At 45.7% G+C, this 24878-nt stretch overlaps 1 protein-coding gene across 5 annotated transcripts in view; it reads left to right on the plus strand.

The window, feature by feature from the left end:
- The first annotated feature begins 328 nt into the window (after positions 1-328).
- ERICH3 (glutamate rich 3) overlaps positions 329-24878 on the plus strand; it is a 203021-nt gene continuing 178471 nt past the window's right edge. For all 5 annotated transcript variants that reach the window (XM_073593736.1, XM_073593737.1, XM_073593734.1 and 2 more), the window contains exon 1: positions 329-578. In XM_073593736.1, the coding sequence (XP_073449837.1) occupies positions 559-578 (20 nt within the window). In that variant the 5' untranslated portion in view covers positions 329-558. The remainder of the gene's footprint in view (positions 579-24878) is intronic.

Genomic DNA, 24878 nt, shown 5'->3' on the forward strand with positions numbered 1-24878 from the left:
GTCAATCACAATCTTTTGATTTACTTAAAAGCTTCAGAAGCAGATCAAGTTGCTGATATGAGTATCCCCAGTCCAGCGAGCTCTGACCCCCGTCTCCTGACACCCGAGTCCTCCAGCCCTGCAGGTAATAGCAGAGCCAGCCGGAGTGCAGCCTGTTAGCATTGCATTGTTGTGAGTGACTAAACAGCTCCTAGGGAACAGCATACATATATCAGTGACACAAGCAGTAGCAGCCTCTGTGCTGGGGGGGGAGTGACTGCTGATTGAAGTGAGAGGCTGGATTTCACCGCCATTGGCTCCACAATTTCCTGCCTACCTTGTGCTAAAGCATCATTATCTGTCTCAGCAACCTAGCAACCAGTGTGCCCTCAGTCCAGGGACAGGACGGGGAGACAGGACTGGCATACTGGGGGATCCTGGGAGTAGGGATCACACCGGGGACAAAGCTGCTCTTCTCACATTTTATTATTTTTTTGTGTTCTTTTTGCACACTGCAGCTTTCTGGTGCCTTTTTTCTCTTTGCATGCTTCAGTGTAAGACCAGAGGCCAGCCTCCAACATGAGTCACCCATACATCGGGTAAGTGGCTACCAAGTTGTGTAGGAAATTCTGCGTCCGCCAAAAGCCGCTCTCTGCCGTCTCATCAATGCACGACGCCTCGTTTATTAACCCCCTCGCTGCCTGTCCCTCTCCACTCCAGAGTGCCCTACTTGTTGGAGGCAACGGACTTTATATCCACGGGTCCGAAATTCGATCAGTGGGTTTAAAAGATGAAAAAAAAAAAAAAAAATTGCACTGCCAAGGTTGTCAAGGAGTATCAATCAATGCAGTTATATCGGCGGCTCTAGATTTATGGTGACATTGCAAAATGTTGGCTGTAATTTGTAAATGATTGTAAGGGCGAGCTTTATAATTTCCTGACAATTATATTCCCTTTATTGAGGTGCAAACATAGAGTTATATATATAACTATTAGGGCCGCATCACACCATAGAAACGCAGTCCAGATGTGTGCCAGATGCTTTTCTGCATGCGTGTTTTTGGCGCGTTTTTGACGCGTTTTTGGTACTTTTTTTTATGTAGTCCACTGCAATTTTTCCCTCTCTTTTTTCTTAACCTTAAAAAAGGATATGTGTGTTCCAGTCTGTTTTTGGTGTGTTTAGGTGCAGTCCAGTGTGTTTAGGTGCGGTCCAGTGTGTTTAGGTGCGGTCCAGTGCGTTTAGGTGCGGTCCAATGCGTTTTTGATGTGTTTTACAGCGTTTCAGTACAGTCCAGTGCAGGAAAAATGCAGCATGTTCTCCTTTTTTTTTCTGGAACTGGAACGCACTGGAACTGGAAGCACTGGTGTGAACTATGCCATTGAAAACCATATAACCTACTTTCCATGCGTTTTTGATGCAGAAAAAAAACGCACTGGACTGCACTGTGGTGTGAACTGGCCCTTAATACCTATAGCAGTATATAGTATATATATATATATATATATATATATATATATATATATATATATATATATATCACAGTGCAGTCCAGTGCGTTTTTTTTCTGCATCAAAAACGCATGGAAAGTATATATATATATATCTAGTAACACATAGAACAGTATATGCATATAGATGATAATATATAGTGGTATATACCTATAGCTTGGATTAACATATAACAGTATATACATATAGCTCATAAAAAAAAAAAAAAATATATATATATATATACACACATATATATAAATATATATATATATATATAATATATATATATATACACACACATATAGTTATAATACATATAGCAGTATATACATATATAGATTAATACATAGCAGTATATACACGCAGTATAGTTTATAAGACATATAACCGTATATACTGTACATATAGGTAATAACACATAGTATATACATATATTGTATATTACATATAACAGTATATACATATAGATAGTAACACACAGTAGTATATACAGTACATATATCATATAATACATATAGGAATTAAGAGATGGTAGTATATTCATATACTATCTTAAAAAATACACAACAGTATATATACATATAGATAGTAACACATAGTAACATGTAACAGTATATACATACAATAGTATATAAATATACATAGTAACATGTAGTAGTATATACAGGTATCTTATAACACATATATACATGTATCGTATAGCACATATAACAGTATATATATATATATATATATATATATATATATATATATATATATATATATATATATATATATATATATATATATATAGCAGTATATACACATAACTTATAATACATAAAGCAGTATATACATACAGTATATATAGTTAGTAACTTTTACAGATAACTTAAACTCTTCCTGGACTGAATTCACTGCCATTACAAAGTATTCAACCCCACCTCTTATTAGGAAGAAATTAAAGCTTGTTTTTTTTAAAGGGTCACTCGACCCAAAAATTTACATTTCACCTTTTTGGTATAATTTGTGGAGTTGAAGCCCTTGACTGTCTCTTTTATCCCAGGGACCCTCCTGGTGAGCTACCTGCATGGAGTTCACTGGCTGTGACCATTATGAGGGATTCCCACCATCCCTGCTGGATTTTTCAATGTATTCTACATTCTAGAGAATGGAACACGTGTGTGTGTGTGTAAGGCTGGGTTCACACTGCCGTACGGAGAGGCTCACAGCAGGGGGTCCGGTGTGTCCCCTTCACCGTTTCAGGTCCGATTTCAGCAATTTTTTGGCTGATATGGACAAGAAATGGACCACTGTGCAATTCACACCGGAGCCGCTCCGGAGGTGTGTGAACCGGCTCCATAGAGAGCCAATCACTAACTCCTGACATGTGAATTGGATGTGGAGAAACCCACATTCGATTGGCAAAAGTGTGAACCCAGCCTTATTCTGGATGTTACAGAAATCTGCCCATCATCATTACTCAAACACTTTTCTTCCATTAGAAGGATCACTCCTCCCAAACATTATATTCTAGTTAGCAGAGCCTGGTTGATTCAGTCCCTGGCTTCCTATACTGTATATCTCTGATACCCTAACAGTGGAATCTCTCTGTCTGATACCCGACTGTTCCCGTCCACCTGGTGGGGACGTTTGTTTCTGCTACTTTAAGGCTGGGTTCTGTGAATTGGATGTGGGCATGTCCACATCCAATTCACGTCAGGAGATGGTGACTGGCTCTCTATGGAGCCGGTTCACACGTCTCCAGAGCGGCTCCGGTGCGAATTGCACAGGAGTCCTGTGCGTCTTTTGGTCCGTTTCAGATCCGAATTCATGCAAAAATTTGGGCTGAAATCGGACCTGAAACGGTGAACAGGGGCACACCGGACCCCCTGCTGTGATTCGCTCCGTTCCTCAGTGTGAACCCACGCTAAACCTTTGGTTGGTGGCTATTTAGCATGCCTAAGCCCCCGTTCACACTGGTGCGACTTGACCTGCGATTTGACAGTTCCAAATCGCATGACAAGTCAGAGCCCATTGCCTGCAATGGAAAGGTTCATATCGCCGCAACGCATGTCGCAGCGATTATAAAAAAGGTTCCTGCACTACTTTTTGCCGATTTCATTGCAACTTGCATAGACTTCTGTTAAACGAAGTCGCAAACAAAAATGAAATCAGCGGTGCAAATTGCACTGATCTGCGGCAGTAGAATCATGCTGAAGTGATGCGATTTCAAAGCCGCACCAGTGTGAACCAGGGCTTTCTGCATTTTGCTTTACAACATACACCTGATTGATTTCATTGATTGATTGATTGATTGGTTGTTACTGATATAATACATTTCCAAAAAATCTGAAATTAGACTATTAAAAGTCACCTGTGTCTCATCAGATGTGATAGAAATACAGTCCTTTTAAATTTCAGGACAGTATAGAAGACACTGACAGGCATTCCAAAGGTGCTACTGCCGCCTCCTGACTTTTTTTTTCTTTTTTTGTAAATTTTCTTTTTAACCACTTCAGTACCGGGCATTTTACCCCCTTCCTGCCCAAGCCAATTTTCAGTTTTCACTTGTAGACATGTGCGCCGTCAATAAATTAGTTTCATTTTGTTCTGTTTCGCTTCGTAATAGAATTCATTAATTAACTACTAATTTTCGTTAGGTTCGTTAACTTTTTGTAACAATTACGAATGTTCATTATGATGAATTTAAAATTATGAGGGGCTCCCACCATCCCTGTGCTGTGCTGACTTCCTGGGGTTTTTAACTTTTAGGTTCGTTAACTTTTCGTAACAATTACGAATGTTCGTTAGGAATTTGGATCCGAAATTCGTAAACGAAATTTCGTATTTCGAACAAAATTCAAAAGCATCAGAAGTTCGTATTTGGATCCTCCCGAATGTACAAATTTACGTAAATTCGTACGAATTTTGATTCGTACGAAACTAATCGCACATGTCTAGTTTTCAGCGCTGTCGCACTTTGAATGACAATTGCGCGGTCATGCAACACTGTACCCAAATGACATTTTTATAATTTTTTCCCCACAAATAGAGCTTTATTTTGGTGTTATTTGATCACCTCTGCGGTTTTTTTTTTGCGCTATAAACAAAAAAAGAGGGACAAGTTTGAAAAAAAAACACAATATTTTTTACTTTTTGCTATAATAAATATCCCAATTTTAAAAAAAAAATTTCTTCAGTTTAGGCCGATATGTATTCTTCTACATATTTTTGGTAAAAAAAATCGCAATAAGCGGATATTTATTGGTTTGCGCAAAATTTATAGCGTCTACAAAATAGGGGATAGTTTTATGGCATTTTTATTATTTTTTTTTTACTAGTAATGGCGGCAATCTGCGATTTTTATCGCGACTGTGACATTGCGGCGGACAGATCGGACACTTTTGACACCATTTTGGGACCATTGGCAGTTATACAGCGATCAGTGCTATACATGCGCATTGATTACTGTATAAATGTGACAGGCAGGGAAGGGGTTAACACTAGTTTGCGATCAAGGGGTTAAATGTGTGTCCTAGAGAGTGATTCTAACTGTAGGGGGAGGGGACTCACAAGGGGAGGAGACCGATCAGTGTTCCTCTGTACTGGGAACACACCATCGGTCTCCTTTCACCTGACAGGACCGTGGATCTGTGTGTTTACACACACAGATCCACGGTCCTGCTCAGTTAACGGGCAATCACGGGTGCCCGGTGGATATCGCGGCTGCTGGGCACACGCATTGGGTCCCGAGTGACGCGGCGGGCTGGCCTGCGGCGGCGCGCGCGCACTCCCCAGACGGCCGGGAAACCCAGGATGTCATATGACACCCGCCCAGGATGGGAGATCCCTCCTGCGGACGTCATATGACTATATGTGGGATGTGAAGTGATTAAAACCACTTGCCGACTGCCACATGTACATATACGTCCTTTTTTGGGGGTGGATATCGTCGGTGGATAGCTAGCTGCCATATACCTGGTATCCCCGTGTTTGGCTGGCGGTCGGCTAAAAGATAAAAGTGGTCTCTGCGGCGACTTCGCCGCAAGTTCACTTTTATCGGTGGCGGGAGAGGGCCCCCCCTCCCGCCGCGATCCGGTGCCCTCCGCCGCTTACCTGAGCCGTCGGCAGCGGTGGAGGCGATCGCGTCTGTCCCCTGAGCTGACATGGAGACGAGTGAGGGGAAGATGGCCCCCACCCGTCTCCATGAGACTGCAGGGCGGAAGCGACGTCAAAACGTCACTTCCACCCATACCTCTTAAAGGCACATTTTTTCAAATGACAACATTTTTTTTAATTATTGCATATAAGTCAAAATATGAGATCTGAGGACTTTTTGACCCCAGATCTCATATTTAAGAGGACCTGTCATGCTTTTTTCTATTGCAAGTGATGTTTACATTCCTTGTAATAGAAATAAAAGTGACTCAACAATTAAAAAAAAAAAAAAAAAAAACCAGTGTAAAAATAAATAAAATCAAGTAAATAAATAAGAAAAAAAAACATTTTAAAACGCTCCGTCCCGACGAGCTCGCGCGCAGAAGTGAACGCATACCTGAGTGGCGCCCGCATATGAAACGGTGGTCAAACCACACATGTGACGTATCACCGCGATCGGCAGAGCGAGAGCAATAATTCTAGCCCAAGACCTCCTCTGGAACGCAAAACATGCAACCTGCAGAAACGTCGTGAGATTTTTGAGGGTAAAAGTTTTACGCCATTCCATAAGCGGGAGCAATTTTGAAGCGTGACATGTTGGGTATCAATTTGCTCGGCGTAACATTATCTTTCACAATATAAAAATAAAAAATTGGGCTAACTTTACTGTCTTATTTTTTTTATTCAAAAAAGTGAATTTTTTCCAAAAAAAGTGCGCTTGTAAGACCGTTGCGCAAATACGGTGTGAAAAAAAGTATTGTAATGCTCGCCATTTTATTCTCTAGGGTGTTAGGAAAAAAAAACAATATATAATGTTTGGGGGTTCTAAGTAATTTTCTAGCAAAAAAAACTGTTTTAAACTTGTAAACACCAAAATCTCAAAACGTACAGCCCAGTCCAGCTGTATTGTTAGGATCCAGGTTAGTGTTTGTGTGGGGGGCGGTATAAAACTGTGGCTCAGCTGCCTGTTTTTAACCCCTTAACCGCCCTTAGTGTGTAGGGGTGCCATTTAAAATGGCTGCTCTAAAGCAATGCATGTTAACGCGTGCGTTGTGTAAGACAGACCATTTCAAAATAAATGGTTTTCCAATGCCTCCTATCTTATCTTGCCTAAATTTGTCTTTTTTTGTAATGCAAAGCATAATGCTAACATGCATCGCAGAATGTTGCATCGCTCTAAAACACAGGTGTGCTGCCTTAGGCCTGGTTCACACCTATGTATGTAGTTTGCTTTTGATCCTTTCCTGCAGTGCGTTTTTGCACACGTTTTTTTTTTTTTACTAATTTTTCATGTGTTTTTTTATGCAGCTTATCCATTGAAGTCTATTGAACCAAAAAATGTACCATTTTGCATTTTAAAAAGTCCCTGACCCTTTGTAAAAACGCAGTGGCTGAAAAAAGCATAAATGTGAATGTGTCCCATAGGAAACCATGTTAAATGGGCTCTGTAGTGCGTTTCTGCAAAGAGCACAAAAAAATGTGTAGAAAGGTCCTGGGTCCCCTTTGGTCTAAGGAGAACCTCCAGAGTTAGGGACAGGCGACATCCTTCTGTGTAGAGTGGGTTACAAGGCATGGTGGGTGCAATGCAAGGTAGATTCATGGGCGATGGGCGCCAGACACTTCTTGAATGCAAAGAGATTTATTTTCTCTGGAACAGAACTGTGGGAGAGAGGGTTAGGGCCAGGACACCCTTAGGTAGTTGCAATGTTAATTGGCAGATTTTGAGTCTTCTATAGGTAGACAGCCATGTTGGGAAAGGCATCCGGCAAGACGCCACATCTGCATGTGTAGGATCGCTGTTTCCTATGGCACAAGCTGTAACAAACTTCTGTGCTTCCTCTACAACAGTAGTCCCCAACCTTTTTGGCCCTGGGGACCGGCGCTGTTGAAGAAAATTGTGCCAAGACCCGGGGAGGGGGGGGGGCGCCTATGCGGCTTTTCGCTGGCAATTTATCGGGGCAATGGCTGGTGTTGGCGCTTCAATCATCCCGGCACCATCATTGTTATGGTGTCAGGATGATTGAAGCGCATTATTTCTATTATTACAATGTAATATATGATGAAATACTTCAACTCACCATAATGCAGAATGTGCCAGAGTGTCACTTGCCACGTCGCCTGCCACCAGATGCGGATTGTCACTTTCCACGTCGCCTGCCTTCAGATGCAGCTTGTCACTTGCCACGTTGCCTGCCACCAGATGCTTTTTGTCCCTTGCCACGTCACCTGCCACCAGATGCAGATTGTCACTTGCCACGTCGCCTGCCTTCATATGCAGCTTGTCACTTGCCACGTCACTTGTCACCAGATGCATTTTGTCCCTTGCCACATTGCCTGCCACCAGATGCTTTATATCCCTTGCCACGTCACCTGCCTTCAGATGCAGCTTGTCACTTGCCACGTTGCCTGCCACCAGATGCTTTTTGTCCCTTGCCACGTCACCTGCCACCAGATGCAGATTGTCACTTGCCACGTCGCCTGCCTTCATATGCAGCTTGTCACTTGCCACGTCACTTGTCACCAGATGCATTTTGTCCCTTGCCACATTGCCTGCCACCAGATGCTTTATATCCCTTGCCACGTCACCTGCCTTCATATGCAGCTTGTCACTTGCCACGTTGCCTGCCACCAGATGCTTTTTTGTCCCTTGCCACCTCATCTGCCACCAGATGTGGATTGTCACTTGCCACGTCGCCTGCCTTCATATGCAGCTTGTCACTTGCCACGTCACTTGTCACCAGATGCATTTTGTCCCTTGCCACGTCACCTGCCACCAGATGCAGATTGTCACTTGCCACGTCGCCTGCCTTCATATGCAGCTTGTCACTTGCCACGTCACTTGTCACCAGATGCATTTTGTCCCTTGCCACATTGCCTGCCACCAGATGCTTTATATCCCTTGCCACGTCACCTGCCTTCATATGCAGCTTGTCACTTGCCACGTTGCCTGCCACCAGATGCTTTTTTGTCCCTTGCCACCTCATCTGCCACCAGATGTGGATTGTCACTTGCCACGTCGCCTGCCTTCATATGTAGTTTGTCACTTGCCATGTCACCTGCCACCAGATGCATTTTGTTCCTTGCCACGTCACCTGCCACCAGATTTGGATTGTCACTTGCCACGTCACCTGTCATCAGATGCAGCTTGTCACTTGCCACATCACCTGCCACCAGATGGATTTTGTTCCTTGCCACGTCACCTGCCACCAGATTTGGATTGTCACTTGCCACGTCACCTGCCACCAGATTTGGATTGTCACTTGCCATCAGATGCAGCTTGTCATTTGCCACTTCGCCTGCCACCACATTAAGATTGTCACTGCAGTGGTGGCAGCACAGGTGTGCGCATTCGTTCAGAGGCAAGCCTGGAGTAGTGGGTGGTGAGGGAGAACAGCGGTAATGGGGGGGGGGGGCGCGGGTAGTGAGAGATGATCTGTCTCACCTCCAGCAGTGTATTGGTGTTCTTCCACGCTGTGTCGGCAGAGAAGCAGTGATGGAGGCGGCAGTGAGAGATGATCTCAGCTCTCTGCTCCCCCGCCTCACCTCCAGCATTATAGCAGCCCCACTGTGAGTGTGAAACAGCGGCGATGCAGGCGGGCGGTGAGAGATGATCTCATCTCTCTGCTCGCTCGCCTCAGTATAGCGGCCCCGCTGTGAGCACTGAACAGCGTTGATGCGGATGTCATCTCTCTGCACACTCCGCCGCCGCCGCTCGTCAAACAGTGCAGCCTTCGCGGCCCAGCTGCAAACAGGCCACGGCCCGGGGGTTGATGACCCCTGCTCTACAATCACTTCTTGTAGATCTTCACTCCACTGAGCTCCCAGTCTTTCTCACTAGACTTGCTGATCCACTGCCACTGGATCTCCTGAGCTCTTCCAATCTTCTCACTGAGAATCTTTCTCAATCGTCACCCCCTGCTGGGTCCCTAGCTTGGCACTCACAGATACTCCTCAAGTGTCACTCCACTGGCCTTCTCGGTCCCTGGCTTGGTACTCAAGGCTGCTCTGCAAGCGTCACCTCCGCTGGCTGGGTCCCTGGCTTGACACTGCTGAAGTTTCCCAATTCTTCACCGTCCCCGGTTGGTGAGAATACTGCTCTGGTACTTGCTTCAGTTACTCACTGTAGTCCCTGGTAATAAGATGTTTGGTCCCTTAGTGGCGACAGCTTCCCTTCTACCTCCGACCACGACAGGTTCTCCGGCCGGCAGATCCGTCACTTCTAGTTGGACTGCAAGCCGCAACCCCAACGCTGCGCTGCTCTCTTGCTTCTGCATAGGCCTTCAGACAGCCTAGCAGCCAGATGTCCCCGGGATAGACCTCAGGCTCGGGCCTAGCAGCCTGGGGCAATACAACACACGTCCACCCAGACAGCTGTCCAGGCTGTCCAGGTGGCACAGAACCCCGATCACCTGACCTCACCCAAATAAATAGGCTCTCCCAGCAGGCCAAGGGACCCAAGAAGATCCCTTCCCATTGGCTGAGATTCCCCATCTATTCCTAATCTGTCCTTGCAGTGCCCTTGTCTTATCTAATGTCACCAGATACCCAGACATCTAGCGACAGAAGAGAGAAGTGCAGCAATTACAGAATTAGGGTGGAATCAATTGATCTCATATGCACGCAAGCACGCATAAACACAACGCAAGGCTAAAAAATTTTTAAAAAACATGCAAAATGCACACCAGCACGTTACAAAGAAAGTAATGCAACACCCATGAATAAACAGATGCGTTGTGGTGTGAATGAGCCCTAACCCGTAGCCCACCCTAAAATTGATATTCTGCCGGAGAGAGCTCTGCACTCGAGGTGTACATGACTGTCCTGGCCATTATATGAAGGGTTCCTACCCTCCCTCTTTGTTTTATCATTATTATATTATCATATTATGGAGAACGGATTTAATGGGAACACCCAAAAGTCAAGGGCAGCAAAATCTCTTCACTGGGGTCCCCAAAAGAAATAGGAAGACAGGTGAAGACTGTGGTAGATAGAATAAGGCCCCAAAATGGAACCAGTGTGTGGTCGGCAGAGGAGCCTATTCAATAAAAAGGTGCTTCCAATTGGATTCTTCAGGAAGGTTAGTATTTATTGATCATCAAAACAAGTTAAAACACCATCAACACGTTTCGTGGCTACTTCATCAGGAAAACGTGTATGAAATACATAAACGTATGACAAAAACATTTTCAATGAGGATCCAAAGGGTGGAGGATATATACAGTATCCTCTGCCCTTTGGATCCACATTGAAAATGTTTTTGTCACATTTTTATGCATTTCATCCAGTGTACTATACACGTTTTCCTGATGAAGCACCCACTAAAGAGCCATGAAACGCGTTGATGGTGTTTTAACTTGTTTTCCGGATCAATACATACCAACCTTCCCAAAGAATCCACTTGGAAGCACCTTTTTATTGAATGGGCGTCTCTGCTGACCACACACTGGTTCCAGTTTGGGGCCTTATTCTATGTACCATTGTTTGCCCGATCTGATCGCAACCTGGCGTGGTGCAAGAATTTCCGTAAAAACCTTAACGAGCATCGAGTGCGACCGCCTAGTTTCTGCATGGAGACAGTCATATTCTCCACATGTGCTCAAACAGGTCGCTTGACCCTAGGACGGGTATCCAGCAACCTTGGAATGTGAGTATATGCCTACTACATATTTTGACTTACTTTTCTCATACGTTCAACTGAATAATACCCTTAAAAGGATCTCTCTAGTGGATTTTACCCCCCCCCCTTTTTTTTTTCTCTTCCTCCTAGTCTCTGCTCATCTGGAGCACCACTGACTTATCTAGATGTAGACTGTGCCCACCACACTCCCCCTAAAAGGGAAAATACACTTTTGGGTGGAGTGGTCCTTTAAACGGGGTATCTACACGTTTAGATGTATCCCATTTTTAAATCTCTTGCTGAATTAGGACCTTTTCTTTAGTGACATTTGAGAGATAAGCAAGGCTAATGACCTGGGTGATAGTGGAAAGCATATGGCTGCTGATAAGAGATGAAGACAATACTGTGCAAGAGTCGAGCACGTTGCTTCCATCAGAGCCTCATAACAAGTGTTCTGCTCTATGGCAGAGTCCCTATAAGAGAACTTTTCTAAAACGTTTCATTTTGGACAGGCACTGCACCCTCAGCCTGCGCTTTACTTATTTTTTGGCGCGTTAGATAAGGTCCGAACAGATCTACTCACACCAGTCACTTCGGGTCTCAAGTATCTTGTAAATATTGATTGACTTTGTAACAGTGTCTTGTGTGATAACTAATTAACCAGTTCACGACCGCCCTATAGCAGATATGCTACTACAGGGTGGCCGTTCTGTATAGAATCACACACACATTTATATATATATATATATATATATATATATATATATATATATATATAAAACTTTTGCACCAACCAATCAATATATATGCTTATTGGGATTTTTTTATCAAAAATATGTAGCAGAATACATATTGGCCTAAATTTAAGAAGAAATTTGAATTTTTTTTTAATTTTTTTTAAAACGTAAAGTTCTTCATATGTTCTTTACAAGTGCATCGTAAAGCATTGGTAATGTAAAATAAGAAAGAACTATCAAGGTAACAATGAGGAATACAGACTCGTCAAGACGAGATCATCAGGTTATACATAACTATGTAAATGTTGTAGTCAAGGGTTCCGTTCCAGGTGGGGGGACAATTAAGAGGCGGTAGTAATTGGCTGTATATATCGACAAGGAGGTAGAGGGGTAATATTCAGTGAGGAAAATATTGTCAAGCTTAGTGTAACAAAAGCGTAGCTAGCAGAGTAATGCGGAGGTGTCCAGGTTGGAGTAGTTGAACCAGGAGGTCCAGTCTTTCTGGAGTTTAGGCAAGGTCAGGTTGGCTTTAGTGAACATAAGTTCCATCTGGAGATGTTGGTTGATGAGTAGGTGAACCAGTTGCGGAGAGAGGGTGGGGAGGAATTCTTCCAGTTCTTTATGATTAAGAGCCTAGCCACAATTAGAACGTGAGTGATAATGGTGTGATATGAGTAGAGTTGCCACCTCATCCCTTTAAACCCGAACACATATGAATTACACAAGTTCCGTGGCTGATTAAGGTGGTAATTAAACTCACGTGTTGCCTTATCTGCATTTAATTAGCCTCAGAACCTGTGTAATTCATATGTGTTTGGGTTTAAAGGGATGAGGTGGTAACCCTAGATATGAGGTGTCCCAGGTTTCCTTCCCCAGGCCTAGCAATGTGAGTTGGGGGCTGATTTTTGCCAGGTTGCCTTTGACATTGGTGATAAGCATTTGAGCAGACTGCCAAAAGGGAAGGAGCTGGAGGCAGGACCACCAGATATGTATTGTGGATCCCGTGTCTCCACAGTTCCTCCAGCAAGCAGATGAGTGGGAAGGCAAAAACTGGGATAATTTGGTTGGTGTGTAATACCACTGGTGAAGTATTTTCTGTCCTGTCTCCCAGTGCGAAATGCATCTAGAGGCTTTGCGGGTGAAAGTTTTGCCCGGTGCCAGGAAGGTGAATCTGCCGAGAAGTTTCGAGATTTTTCCCATTTTTCCATTGACGGTATTTTTTCAGGGTTCTGTGCGAATTACGTTTTTTTTTGTAGAAAATAGAGGATCCCTTTAGAAGAGATGAGGGGTGTTCGTAGATTTGAATGATATCAAGAGCAAGGGGGAGGTCTGACCAGTTGATAGCGGCTAGGGCAAGCCGCACTCTTAGGTACTTGAAGATATCCTTATTGGGGATGTTATATTTCTTATGGAGGGCTTGGAAGGTGCAGAGTTTCCCTTCTTGTAGGATGCTCCCAACTGTGTTAGCGCCAGCTGTTGACCTAGAGGCAATGACATATCAGAGCACAGTAGTTCTAGTGCTGATAGAGGAAAAGACTCCACAGCTTTTCTTGCGAGACCGTTAGCTTGTTGGTGGATTGAACTCCAGATTTTTATTGTTGCATTTACTGCGCTTATAAAGGACAGGTCTGGTCGATGTTGCATCCATATAGCAGCTAGTAATGATTTGGTGGGATGGCTGAGAGCGGTTTCTTCTATTTGTGTCCACAGAGGACGAGAGCTGAGAGACCACCAATGTGGAGCCTGGTTCAGGAGAGTGGCCTTGTAATAGTTCTTTAGATTGGGAACTCCCATTCCCGATTTAGCAGTCGCAGAATACATGATGGAATGTTTGATCCTGGAATGTTTGTGTTCTCAATTTTTTTTTATTGGGTATGTTTTATAGCAGAAAGTAAAAAAATATTTACTTGTCTCTATCTAGTCCTGAGATTTACATAGTTCTACCACACAGCACTACCCCGTCTGACATAGCAGGAGACCTCATTTTTCCCTACTACAGTCCACTGACACTTACAGGTCCCTCTCCCAGCCTGTGACTGGACATCGAAAGGAAAAGCAGCACACTAACAAGCTTATCTCTGTCACCCTCCTACCAGCATGCCCCTTGCACTGCAGTAAAACTGATTGACTGCTTGTGCTGCTTTTGCTTCAGTCCCTCTGAGCTTTGATATATAGGGACTGCAAGAGGATGATACCTGGCCAAATCAGATACTTACACAATTTGTGAATACATAGCTGCTTTAATTTGTGTCCTTTATATCTGTCCAAAGTTCAGTTGTAGAATTCTTTCACATGGGGCGAACGCGGCTCCAAACCAGTTTTTCAGGTGGGGATCTGTACGCTGATCCCCCACTAAGCAGACAGATAACAGGTCCATGCCCAGACACAGACGCGGCCCACTGTCCTCTATGGGCAGTCAGATGTAAACACCCGACTGCCATCCGATCCAGCCAGGTGGATGGGGAACACATCTCCCTTCCATTTGTTTTTGCCAGATCAGATTGGAGGTAGCCAGGTGTAAACAGGAACAAATCCATTTACATCCGTCTACCTATAGAGGAGAGTGGAGGCTCCGTCTGAAAGGCCTGGGTGAAAGGGACCTTAGAAAACAAACACACCAAGTTCCATCAGCTGAAGACCAATGTAGTGCTTGGTGAACCCTTTATATAGCTAGTAGTATATGCAGGGCTTTTTTTCTCAGAGAATAGGTGCAGAAACTCTGAACTTCACCCTTCTTTTCTCCTCCCTACCCGCCCCTGAGAACCGTTCCTTGGTTCCACCTCCTACCAGCCTCCCTGTACCGCCCATTTTAGAGAATACAGAAGCAAGTATCATTTTTGCTACTAAGTGATTTGCATGTAATTTGTTAATAATAACAAAGAAAGACAGTAAAATACATCCCTTGTAGTGAGCAACAATAGACCCTACCCCAGCAACAGTAGACCCCCCCAGCAATAATAGACCTCACCCCAGCAAAAAGAGAGCCCCCACACAACAAAATACCACCCCAGCAACAATAGACCCCCAGCAGCAAAAACAGATGTCCCAGCAGACTGCATCAATAGACCCTCCAGGAGGCAGCAACAATAGACCTCTCCCTCAACAGTAGATCCCTCCCAGCAACAATTTCTCCCCCCTAAAAACATAAGACCCCCCCCCCACTAGCAACAATAGATCTACCCAGCAACAAGAGTCCTCCACGCAAAAATAGATCCCCACCAGTGACAATAGATCTCCCAGCAGCCAGCATCAATAGACCCTCCAGCACACCCCAGTACTCCTTGCCATTACATACATTCATTGCTGGAGGTGCCGGAACTGCGCTCCCCTGCGTTCCTGCTGAAAAAAAGGCCTGAATATATGATATATAGGCCAAATCAGGCAAGTGGAAAAAAAATGAATAATGTGGAGCCACAAATCTTTATTTCTTTTGTGTTCTATTTCCGGATTTTGTTTTTAAAGTACGTAGTTGACATTTAGATTCAGATCTTGTTTGCAGAAGATTATAACTCATAATGAGCAAAGAACCTTTGTCTTTGGGGAGCGTACTAGATGGCAAGCTCGGTAGTTCTTCAAGTCCCCATTGAGGATTTGCATCCGTGGTGATACTTTGTTCTATTTGGAAGAGGTACATATTGCAATCATTATCATTTTATATATAGAGTCAGCCCACACCCATGTAAGAGGATTATGGTACAATGGTGCTTTAAACACAATCTCAAATACACCGATGTTTACATTTTTTGAGGTGAGGAAACCTAAAGTAAATGTAAAGCCTTAAGTTAACAAACAAGTCACTGGTAGGTCATGACCAAGGTAGATCAGAGGTCACCTTCCTTTTAATTCACATTTGACCACCAACCCAACTCCATCTTCTCAGAGCCCTCTAAAGAAGACACAATACTCTAAAGTTGTATTAAAGTGATTCTAAAGGCCGAAGATTTTTTACCTTAATGCACCTTCTGGGTGCAGCTCCCCCCTTATACATACCTGAGCCCCATTTCGATCCAGCGATGTGCATGAGAGCTCTCCCGGGTCTCTCACTCCTCATTGGCTCACACAGTGGCAGGAGCCAGTTGTTTCTACTGCTGTCTATCACAGCCAGTGAGCCAATGAGGAGAGAGCAGAGGGCGGGGCCAAGCAGCACTCTGTGTGTGAATGGACAATGTTCATTTGTAGGAGCCAGGACCGCAAACGGGGGACCCAAAAAAAGAGGATCGGGGGTTGCTCTGTGCAAAACTATTGCACAGAGCAGGTAAGTATAACATGTTTTTTTTGTTTGTTTGTTTTTTCAACCTTTGGAATCGCGTTAAATGGTCAGAGCAGTCTTTTATTGTAAATAACACATAAAATGACACACCGCATCTCCGATCTCGGTAAAGAGCCTATGACGTAGGCTCTTTACTATGTGATCCGCTGTGTCCAATCACATGGTAACCAGGAAGTGCAGGTTATGAGCTAAGTGAAAAGTGAAAAACTAAGTGAAGCAATGACATTTATCAAGAACATAGAAAATGTGGCAAACAGCATAAAACACAACAACCAATACACACAACAGTGACACATGTGAATATAGAGAAAGCAACCAAACCCACCAAGGAACAAACTAACCTATATACAGGTGGAACCTATCTATCTAAGAATCTATCTGTCTAACAACTAAGTGAGCCAGGGTTTCTCCACCAGGGTTCCATGTAACCCTAGGGTTCACCCAGAGCAGCAGGCGCCAACCAGTGATCCATGGTCCACGAGAAAATTTTGGCGGTCCCCAGGGGTTCTACTACAAATCAACATTGTGGTGGATGTATACCAGTGTTGTTCTCAATGCACGCTGGCAGTCAATACTGTGATGCAGAGAGCCAGCGCATTGTGTGTATAAGGCAGCAGTGTGATCCAGGAGGAGGGGGGCAGAGTGCCGGAGCATTGTTTGTACAAGGCAGCAGTGTGATCCAGGGGGAGGGGGGCAGAGAGCCGGTGCATTGTGTGTATAAGGCAGCAGTGTGATCCAGGAGGAGGGGGGCAGAGTGCCGGAGCATTGTTTGTATAAGGCATGTCCAGAGGTTGCTAGGGTTTCCTTGAGCAATGAGGAATTTCTGCCTCTCAGTAAGTTCCCACTGACACCATTGATCTTTTTAGCTATCTGTAAGGGAGTAATTCTTCCCAGGAGCATTTCCAATGACCATCACACTAACCGGAAAGGTATTTCAAGGGTTCCTCTGTGTTGAAAAGCTTGAGAAAGGCTAAACTGAGCTATATACAAGTGAAAACCTACCTGACCGCCATGTCAGGGGGATCAATGACCACCACCAGAGGCAGCTCTAGGCTTTGTAAGGACTTAAGCAAAACATAGACATGAGGCCCCACTCACGCCCATAATGGGAAAAATAATTCAAGTGATAAAAAAATTAACTGTATAAATTACATATATTAAGAGTTTTAAAGTTCTGGTGTCAGTGCTCTCTATCTCAGTGCTGGTGTCAGTGCTCTCTATCTCAATGCTGGTGTCAGTGCTCTCTATCTCGGTGCTGGTGTCAGTGCTCTCTATCTCGGTGCTGGTGTCAGTGCTCTCTATCTCGGTGACGGTGTCAGTGCTCTCTATCTCGGTGCCGGTGTCAGTGCTCTCTATCTCGGTGACGGTGTCAGTGCTCTCTATCTCGGTGCCGGTGTCAGTGCTCTCTATCTCGGTGCCGGTGTCAGTGCTCTCTATCTCGCTGCTGGTGTCAGTGCTCTCTATCTCGCTGCTGGTGTCAGTGCTCGCTATCTCAGTGCTGGTGTCAGCGCTCTCTATGTCGTTGCTGGTCAGTGCTCTCTATCTCAGTGCTGGTGTCAGTGCTCTCTATCTCGGTGCTGGTGTCAGTGCTCTCTATCTCGGTGCTGGTGTCAGTGCTCTCTATCTCAGTACTGGATCAGTGCTCTCTATCTCGGTGCTGGTGTCAGTATTATCTATCTCGGTGCTGGTGTCAGCGCTCTCTATCTCGGTGCTGGCCTCAGTGAAGGAGATAGCAGCGGAGAAGCCAATCCGCAGGCAGTGCCAGCGCAGGATGCGGAGAACCCGGCCCACCATGGCTGAGGATCAGCACTGGACTGGGACCTCCCAACCCACCCCACAGTGGAGCCCTGCATAGGCGGAGGTAAGGGCAAGGCGGAGGGAGGGGTCACGGGCTGCCAATCACAGGTGGGCACACTGGCACAGGACTGAGCCATCCTTACTGTTAGTGACACTGATGATCAGGAGGAAGAGAGTGAAGTGGAGGGTATGGGACAGGGGGTGGATATAAAGGCCAGTCGGTGGCTGAGGGATGCTGGGGGGGGGGCTGGCTCTCTCATGCTGGTGGTAGCTGGCTGCAGAAAAGGGTTGTGGCATAGGAGCTGTGCCTCTCCTGGCAGCTGGAGCCCCGGTTCCCCCCCCCCCGCACTGATTGACAGCCCCAGAGAGTGGCTGTCCGGACACCTCTTCTTTTTCTACCTCCCCTTCCATCGGCTCCATACAGCGCTCGTGAGGCCTCCTCCACGAGACCCTCCTCGCCACTGCATGCCAGATGCCTCCTCCGTGTGTGCAGGGGACCGCTCTGCTGAGCACTCCAGTGGTGGGGTGGTGACAGCTGGGGGCGCGATCTGCTTCTCCGGAGCAGCGGGAATTGTGCTAACATTTTGCTCTGGCTGCTGGAATCTTCTCCCCTTCTCCTCCCCCAGACAACACAGCGCTGGCCCCGCCTCCTCCCCAAGACACAGCCACCCTCCGTCCCCTCTATCCACTGCCTGGTTGTGGAGCTCACAGGCAATCTTAAACGGCTGCTGGCCTGAGCTTAACGCTGCAGCTGCATTGTTGTCAGCAGCGGCTCTTCAATTAAGCAGTCGCGAGGCCCCTGTGAGTGCGAGGCCTTAGGCGACCTCCTTATTTGCCACCAGCGTAAGAGGGCATTCTGATAACAAGTGTAAGGTCTCTTTTAAATGGCCGGATGGGGGCGATAAAAATGGGCGGCTGAACTACAGTTTTACCACTCCCCTTTTGAATTGGCAAAATACAATCAGACAGGGCTGTATACATGCCATACTCACAATGCGTTGCTTCGTGGCAGCAGCATTTGTAACAAGGAGTGCAGTTTGACAAGCAGTACCGCCTGTCAATCTCACCCATCGAGCTTGTAGGCAGGTGCAGTCTACTTTCTCCACTGCAGGTAGTGACACTGCAGTTAGAGGGGAAGTCAAGCGCAACATGCTTTCTCTATGGTTTTCAGGGCCCGATTGGATGCTGCCCCCCGTGTGACTCTGGTGAACATCTTGGGCAACCATCTTCTCTACCCTGGCCCTTCGGCCACCACCAACACCATCCAGCACCTAACAGAGAGATATCTTGGGGATTTCAATTTTGAGACTGTGCTTGTTTAATTCAATGATATTGTCATCTTCTGAAAAGATATTTAAGGAACACGTGAAACATCTGGACCGGATGTTGGTCAAAAACACCAAGCACACTAGATGGAGCAAGCTGGTGCCAAGTGGGAGCACACCCTGCACCAGGTGGTGGGGCAGCCTTTTCCACCAACCTCGGTCTATGACCTGGTCTCAGGGGCCCGACCCTGTGAAAAAGAGACTGCATTGGAACATGCTGAGACCTTGTGTGTTAGGGGGTGATTGCTCCAGAAGGCCTGCTGATGACCGGGAGGCGTTTGTCCATCCTACAGTGCATGAAGCTCCAACGGACTGGTCCCTACCACCCATCATACTCCAGCCTTTCAAGACTTAGAACCTGACGACAGCCTGGAGGGCTCGTCCACCCCATCCAGTACCACAGACTGTACAGACTTATTCGAGGATTCCCCCGCAGGCTCAGGTGAAGAAAAAAGTAGAAGACACTCTGGTCCCTTGCCTTCTGGGGCCCCTGAGTCACTAGTACTACCTGAGGATGGCCTTTTGCCAAGTGACTCAGCTGAAAGCTAAAAGAATTGTTACCCTTTGCGGCCTAACCACGGGCAACTCCCTGCAAGATATTCTGATTGTGTGGTTGGAAACTATTCATTGCTCTGCCTTAACTATAGTCAATTGTGTTTATATTGCTAGTATTATTGTTGTTTCCATGTTGTGATGCCGAGGACACCATCTGTTAAAGAGGGGGTATGGAGACAGGTGCAGTCTACTTTCTCCACTGCAGGTGGTGCTATCCACAGCGGCACTGCAGTTGGAGAGAAAGAGAGGAGGAACACATGGTAAATGAGCCTCAATGTTTGCAGTATATAGTGTATAGGCATTTTTCCTTCTGCGCAGACTAATCAGCGCTTCTGTCAAACGCCCATCTTGCCAGTTTGCCAGCCCAGGCCTGGATGGAACCATGTACTATACCTAACTGCTGGAAATTCTGGGTCTTCTGTTTTTTTCATCTGTCATCTTCGTGCTTTTAATATTGATATGTTACCTGAGTCAAGTGACACCTCATTACTTTGTGTGCTGTGTAAATACCAGGAAATGACTCTGGTGTCACTTACCTATGCAACAGGTTAAAACAGCACACAAACAGTGGGATGATAGGATCAGAGATAGCGGCAGGTTGCTGGCATCAATGTGGGGAGAGGTGTCACAAGGACTACTAAAAGGCCACTCCACCTACAAAAGAAAAAACAACAGTTTGTGTGAGGAAAGATAGTCTTGGACTCTCGGTCCGTCTGTATTTTTACCTACTACTGCCAATCGGATTTGTCCAGCAATAGTACGAAGAGAAGGACCGTCTTTTTAGCTTATACAGAAAACATAAGGAATTCTTTGTCCCTCAGATATGTTAAATGAAACCCATTACTGCTGTTTATCAATGCAGAAAAAAAGAGAGTTCGAGTGGATTTGGTGACTGACACATGCTGAGGGTCATTCATGAACACGGTTGCGCTCTATTTCCAAATGTTGCACCAAGGCTAGTTCTCTATACCGGTGGTAAGGGCCCCTCAATGGTGATCAGTGCTCTTTATTGGTGGTCAGTGTCCCTCACTTTGACCAGTGACCCTCGATGGTGGTCAGAGCTTTTAAGTTGTGGTCAGTGCCCCTCAGTGGTGATCAGTGCCCCTCACTGGTGATTGGTGCCTCTCATTGTTAATTGGTGCCCTTCATTGGTGATCAGTGCTTCTTAGTGGTTGCCAGTAACCTTCAATGGGTAAACTTTATTGAGGATCATTGCCCTTCATTGGTGGTGAGTGACCCTCATTGGTAATCGATACCCTTCATTGGTGGTCAGAGCTTCTCAGTGGTTGTCAATTCCCCTCATTGGTGATCATTGCCCCTCATTAGTGGCAAGTGCCCTTCATTGGAGGTCAGTGCCCTTCACTGGTGATCGGTGCTATTCATTAGTGGTTAGTGCTCCTCAGTGGTGGTAAGTGGATCTCATTGGTGATCAGTATCCTTCATTGGTTATCGGTGCCCTTCATTGGAGGTCAGTGCTCCTCATTGGTGATCAGTACCCTCCATTGGAGGCCAGTGCCCCTCATTGCTGATCAGTGTCCTTCGTTAGTGGTCAGTGCTCCACAGTGGTGGTCAGTGCCTCTCATTGGGGATCATTGCCCCTAACTGGTAATCATAATTAATTAATATTCAGAACCCTTCACTGGAGGTCAGTACCCCTCATAAGTAATCAGTGCCCTTCATTGGTGATCAGTGCCCCTCAGTGGTGATTAGCACTCTTCATTGGAGGTCAGTGCCCCTTGTTGGTGATCGGTGTCCTTCATTAGTGGTCAGTGCTTCTTAGTGGTGATCAGTGTCCCTCATTGGTGATCAGTATCCTTCATTGATAATCATTGCCCTTTATTGGTGGTGAATGCCCCTCATTGATATTCAGTACCCTTCATTGGTGATCATTGCCCCTAACTGGTAATCATTGCCCTTTATTGGTGGTGAATGTCCCCCCCCCTCTATTGATATTCAGAACCCTTCACTGGAGGTCAGTGCCCCTCATTGGTGCCTCTCAGTGGTGATCAGCACCCATCATTGGAGGTCAATGCCCTTCATTGGTGATCAGTGTCCTTCACTGATAAGCATTGCACTTTATTGGTGGTGAATGCCCCCCTTTGATATTCGGTACCCTTCATTGGAGGTCAGTGCCCCTCACTGGTGATCAGTGCCTTGCCCTCCTTTTCATTGTTGGTTAGTGGGAGTAGTTGCTATTTACCTGATAAATACTGCAAAAGGCCCTGCGCCATTTCCTCTCGGCTCATGGGCCTCCAGAGAGCAATGACAGACCAGAACAATGGAGACATCACCAGGCTGGATATCCCTCCATCCATCACTATGTGCATAGAAAAGAGCAAGTCACTTTAATAGTCAAGGTAATTTGCGAAGTTAGGTCTCGCTAGACCTGGAGAGCTGATGCCTATGGCACGTGCACCCTTCAAAAGAAATTTGGAATTGCTAGTTCACATATATCAATCTTACGTATCATTTTATTAAACCAAAATTTTTTTTTTAGCTAGTTGCAGAAATACAATAGCTGAAATTTGTATGGTTGCTGAGAGCAACTCCTTTATTTCTTCCGTGTTGTGTTTTTTTTGCGCATAAAGCTCTATTGTTTAAAAAATGATGCAGCCAAGAACATGACCACCAGGAAGACTAAGCTCGGTTGACAAGGGACCATCTTCCGGGGACATTCAATTACCCTCTTTAAATAGAAAGGTGACACCAGCTCTGCCAGGACTTTAATTATACGATCTTTTCACAAACTGCTATTGGACACTTTCCAGGAGGCTCATTAAACCTGTAGCAGACTGAGCTATTGTTTTGGCAAGCGGGAATCTATCATAGGAATTTAAAATGTAAGTATTAGCAAACCTTTTTTTTTTTTTTCTTTTGGAAAGAGCGTTAAAACCCCTTATGAGGTTATTTTTTGCTGTCTGTGTACCAGTGGAGATATTTCCCTTCACCCCCTGTCTTGGAAATGCAGCAGGGGGTTAAAGGAAATCTCCCAAGGTCAAGGCAATGCCCCTCTTAGCTGTCCTCAGAACATGTGTCCCCATTGGAAGCTATACCCTTACCTCCTATTCTGGGGACAAACCCTTTTCAGGTTTTTGTTTTGAGATTTATATGTGTAGATTTATCAAATTATCCCCAATCCACCCTAAATAGCATGGATGGATGAATCGTCCACTGCTGGTTATTGTATTCTGACAGCCACAGGTGATTGGCTAAAGTCACTGTTCGGCCAACATTTTTCTGCTCTGCTGCATTTGATTTCCCATTTGAAGTTTGTCAAGCCAGGTGATATTGTTCGGGTCACCCATGGCTCAAATTTAGAGATGTGTCTGGCCAGCCTTAGACAGTTATCACTGGCACAGATGAGGGGGGTAGCAAAATCAACGGTTATGGAAAGAGTATATTGACACATTCTGAGCTGATCCGTAGGAGGCCTTAATGGCCAAAAAAACGGCAATCAGAGCTCCCAAATTTCAGCAATGCCAGTCAATAATGGGCTGTTACTGAACTCCTGGAAGGTTGGGGACCAGGAACAAGCATAGTTACCATCAGGGCTTTTTTTCTCAGAGAATAGGTGCAGGAACTCCCCCCTTCCAAGTCACCCCTTGTCTCCACCCCCTGCCCACCTCCGAGCACCGTCCCTTGGTTCCACCCCCAACCCACCTCCTAGTACCGCTCCTTTTAGAGAATACAAAACCAAGTATCATTTTGTGGTGCTAAGTAATGTGTATGGAATGTGTTAATGATAACAAGAAAAGCAGTAAAATAAACACCTGTAACTAGCAACAATAGATTCATCCCAGCAACAATAGATTCATCCCAGCAACAATAGATTCAGGAACAATGCACCCCTCAGCAACAATGTCATTCCCCAAACCTTATTCTCAGGGACATATTTGTCTACTATGGACCTGGTGCACAGACACCTGAGGTATGCTAAAGAGCACTTAAAGCATGTTAAAGTGACCTCTTAGTCAATATTACCATATGTCGAGTGGCGGCTGGTGCTCAAAATTTTTTTGGGGGGGTGCAAACAAACTGAAAAAAAAACCCATCAATTGCAGCCACTGTGCCCATCAAACGCGGCCACTGTGCCCATACATGACTGCCACTGTGCCATCAAATGCAGCCACTGTACCCATCAATTGCTGCCAGTGTGCCCATCAATTGCCGCTACTGTACCCCATCAAATGCTGCCAGTGTACATCGCCCAGGAGTCGGGACTTACCTGTCTCGCAGCGGGTCATGGTGGCGTCCTCCCCGTCCACGCTCCTCGAAGTCTCCGGTCCTCTCTATCAGGCGTCCAATCACAGCGCCTGTTGTTTCAGCCAATCAGGTGACAGATAACCAGACCCGAGCACCTGATTGGCTGAGAGGCGGGTCAGTGTTCCTAACACAACACTGAGTAAACAGCGAACGCACAGCATTGCGCCCGCTGTTTACCATTTTGGAAGCCTATTAGAGCCTACGGCTCTAATCAGGACGCCTACGGCTCTAATCAGGACGCCTATTAGAGCCCACAGCTCTAATCAGGCGCTTCCAAAAAAAAACCCACCGCTGTAATTCAGGTACCCAGCGCCCGCCTATTAGAGACCACGGCTCTAATCGGGCGCTTCCAAAAAAACCCAGCCGCTGTAATTCAGGTGCCCGGTGCCCGACAAGGGGCCAGACACCTGAATAGGGGGCGGCAGCGGCGACCATAGATAGATTCATGCAATGCATGAATTTATCTATGGTGAGAGAGAGGTGACAGGAGAGAGGGGGCGGGGCTCCTGCGCCCTTTATGGATGCACCGCCACTGCATATGTCATTGAGCATAACTTAAAGGATAACTAAACCCAAGAACAACAATGCAGCTTACAGTCCTTAGATGTGGTGACTGCATTTGTTTTTTTTGTTTTTTTTCAAGCTAAGAATGTTGTTAGCAAGTACAGAAAATACCCAGAACTGCAATATCTTTGTCTCTTCCT

This window comes from Aquarana catesbeiana, linkage group LG07 (genome assembly GCF_042186555.1).
Source record: "Aquarana catesbeiana isolate 2022-GZ linkage group LG07, ASM4218655v1, whole genome shotgun sequence".
In the NCBI taxonomy this organism is placed as follows: Eukaryota; Metazoa; Chordata; class Amphibia; order Anura; family Ranidae; genus Aquarana; species Aquarana catesbeiana.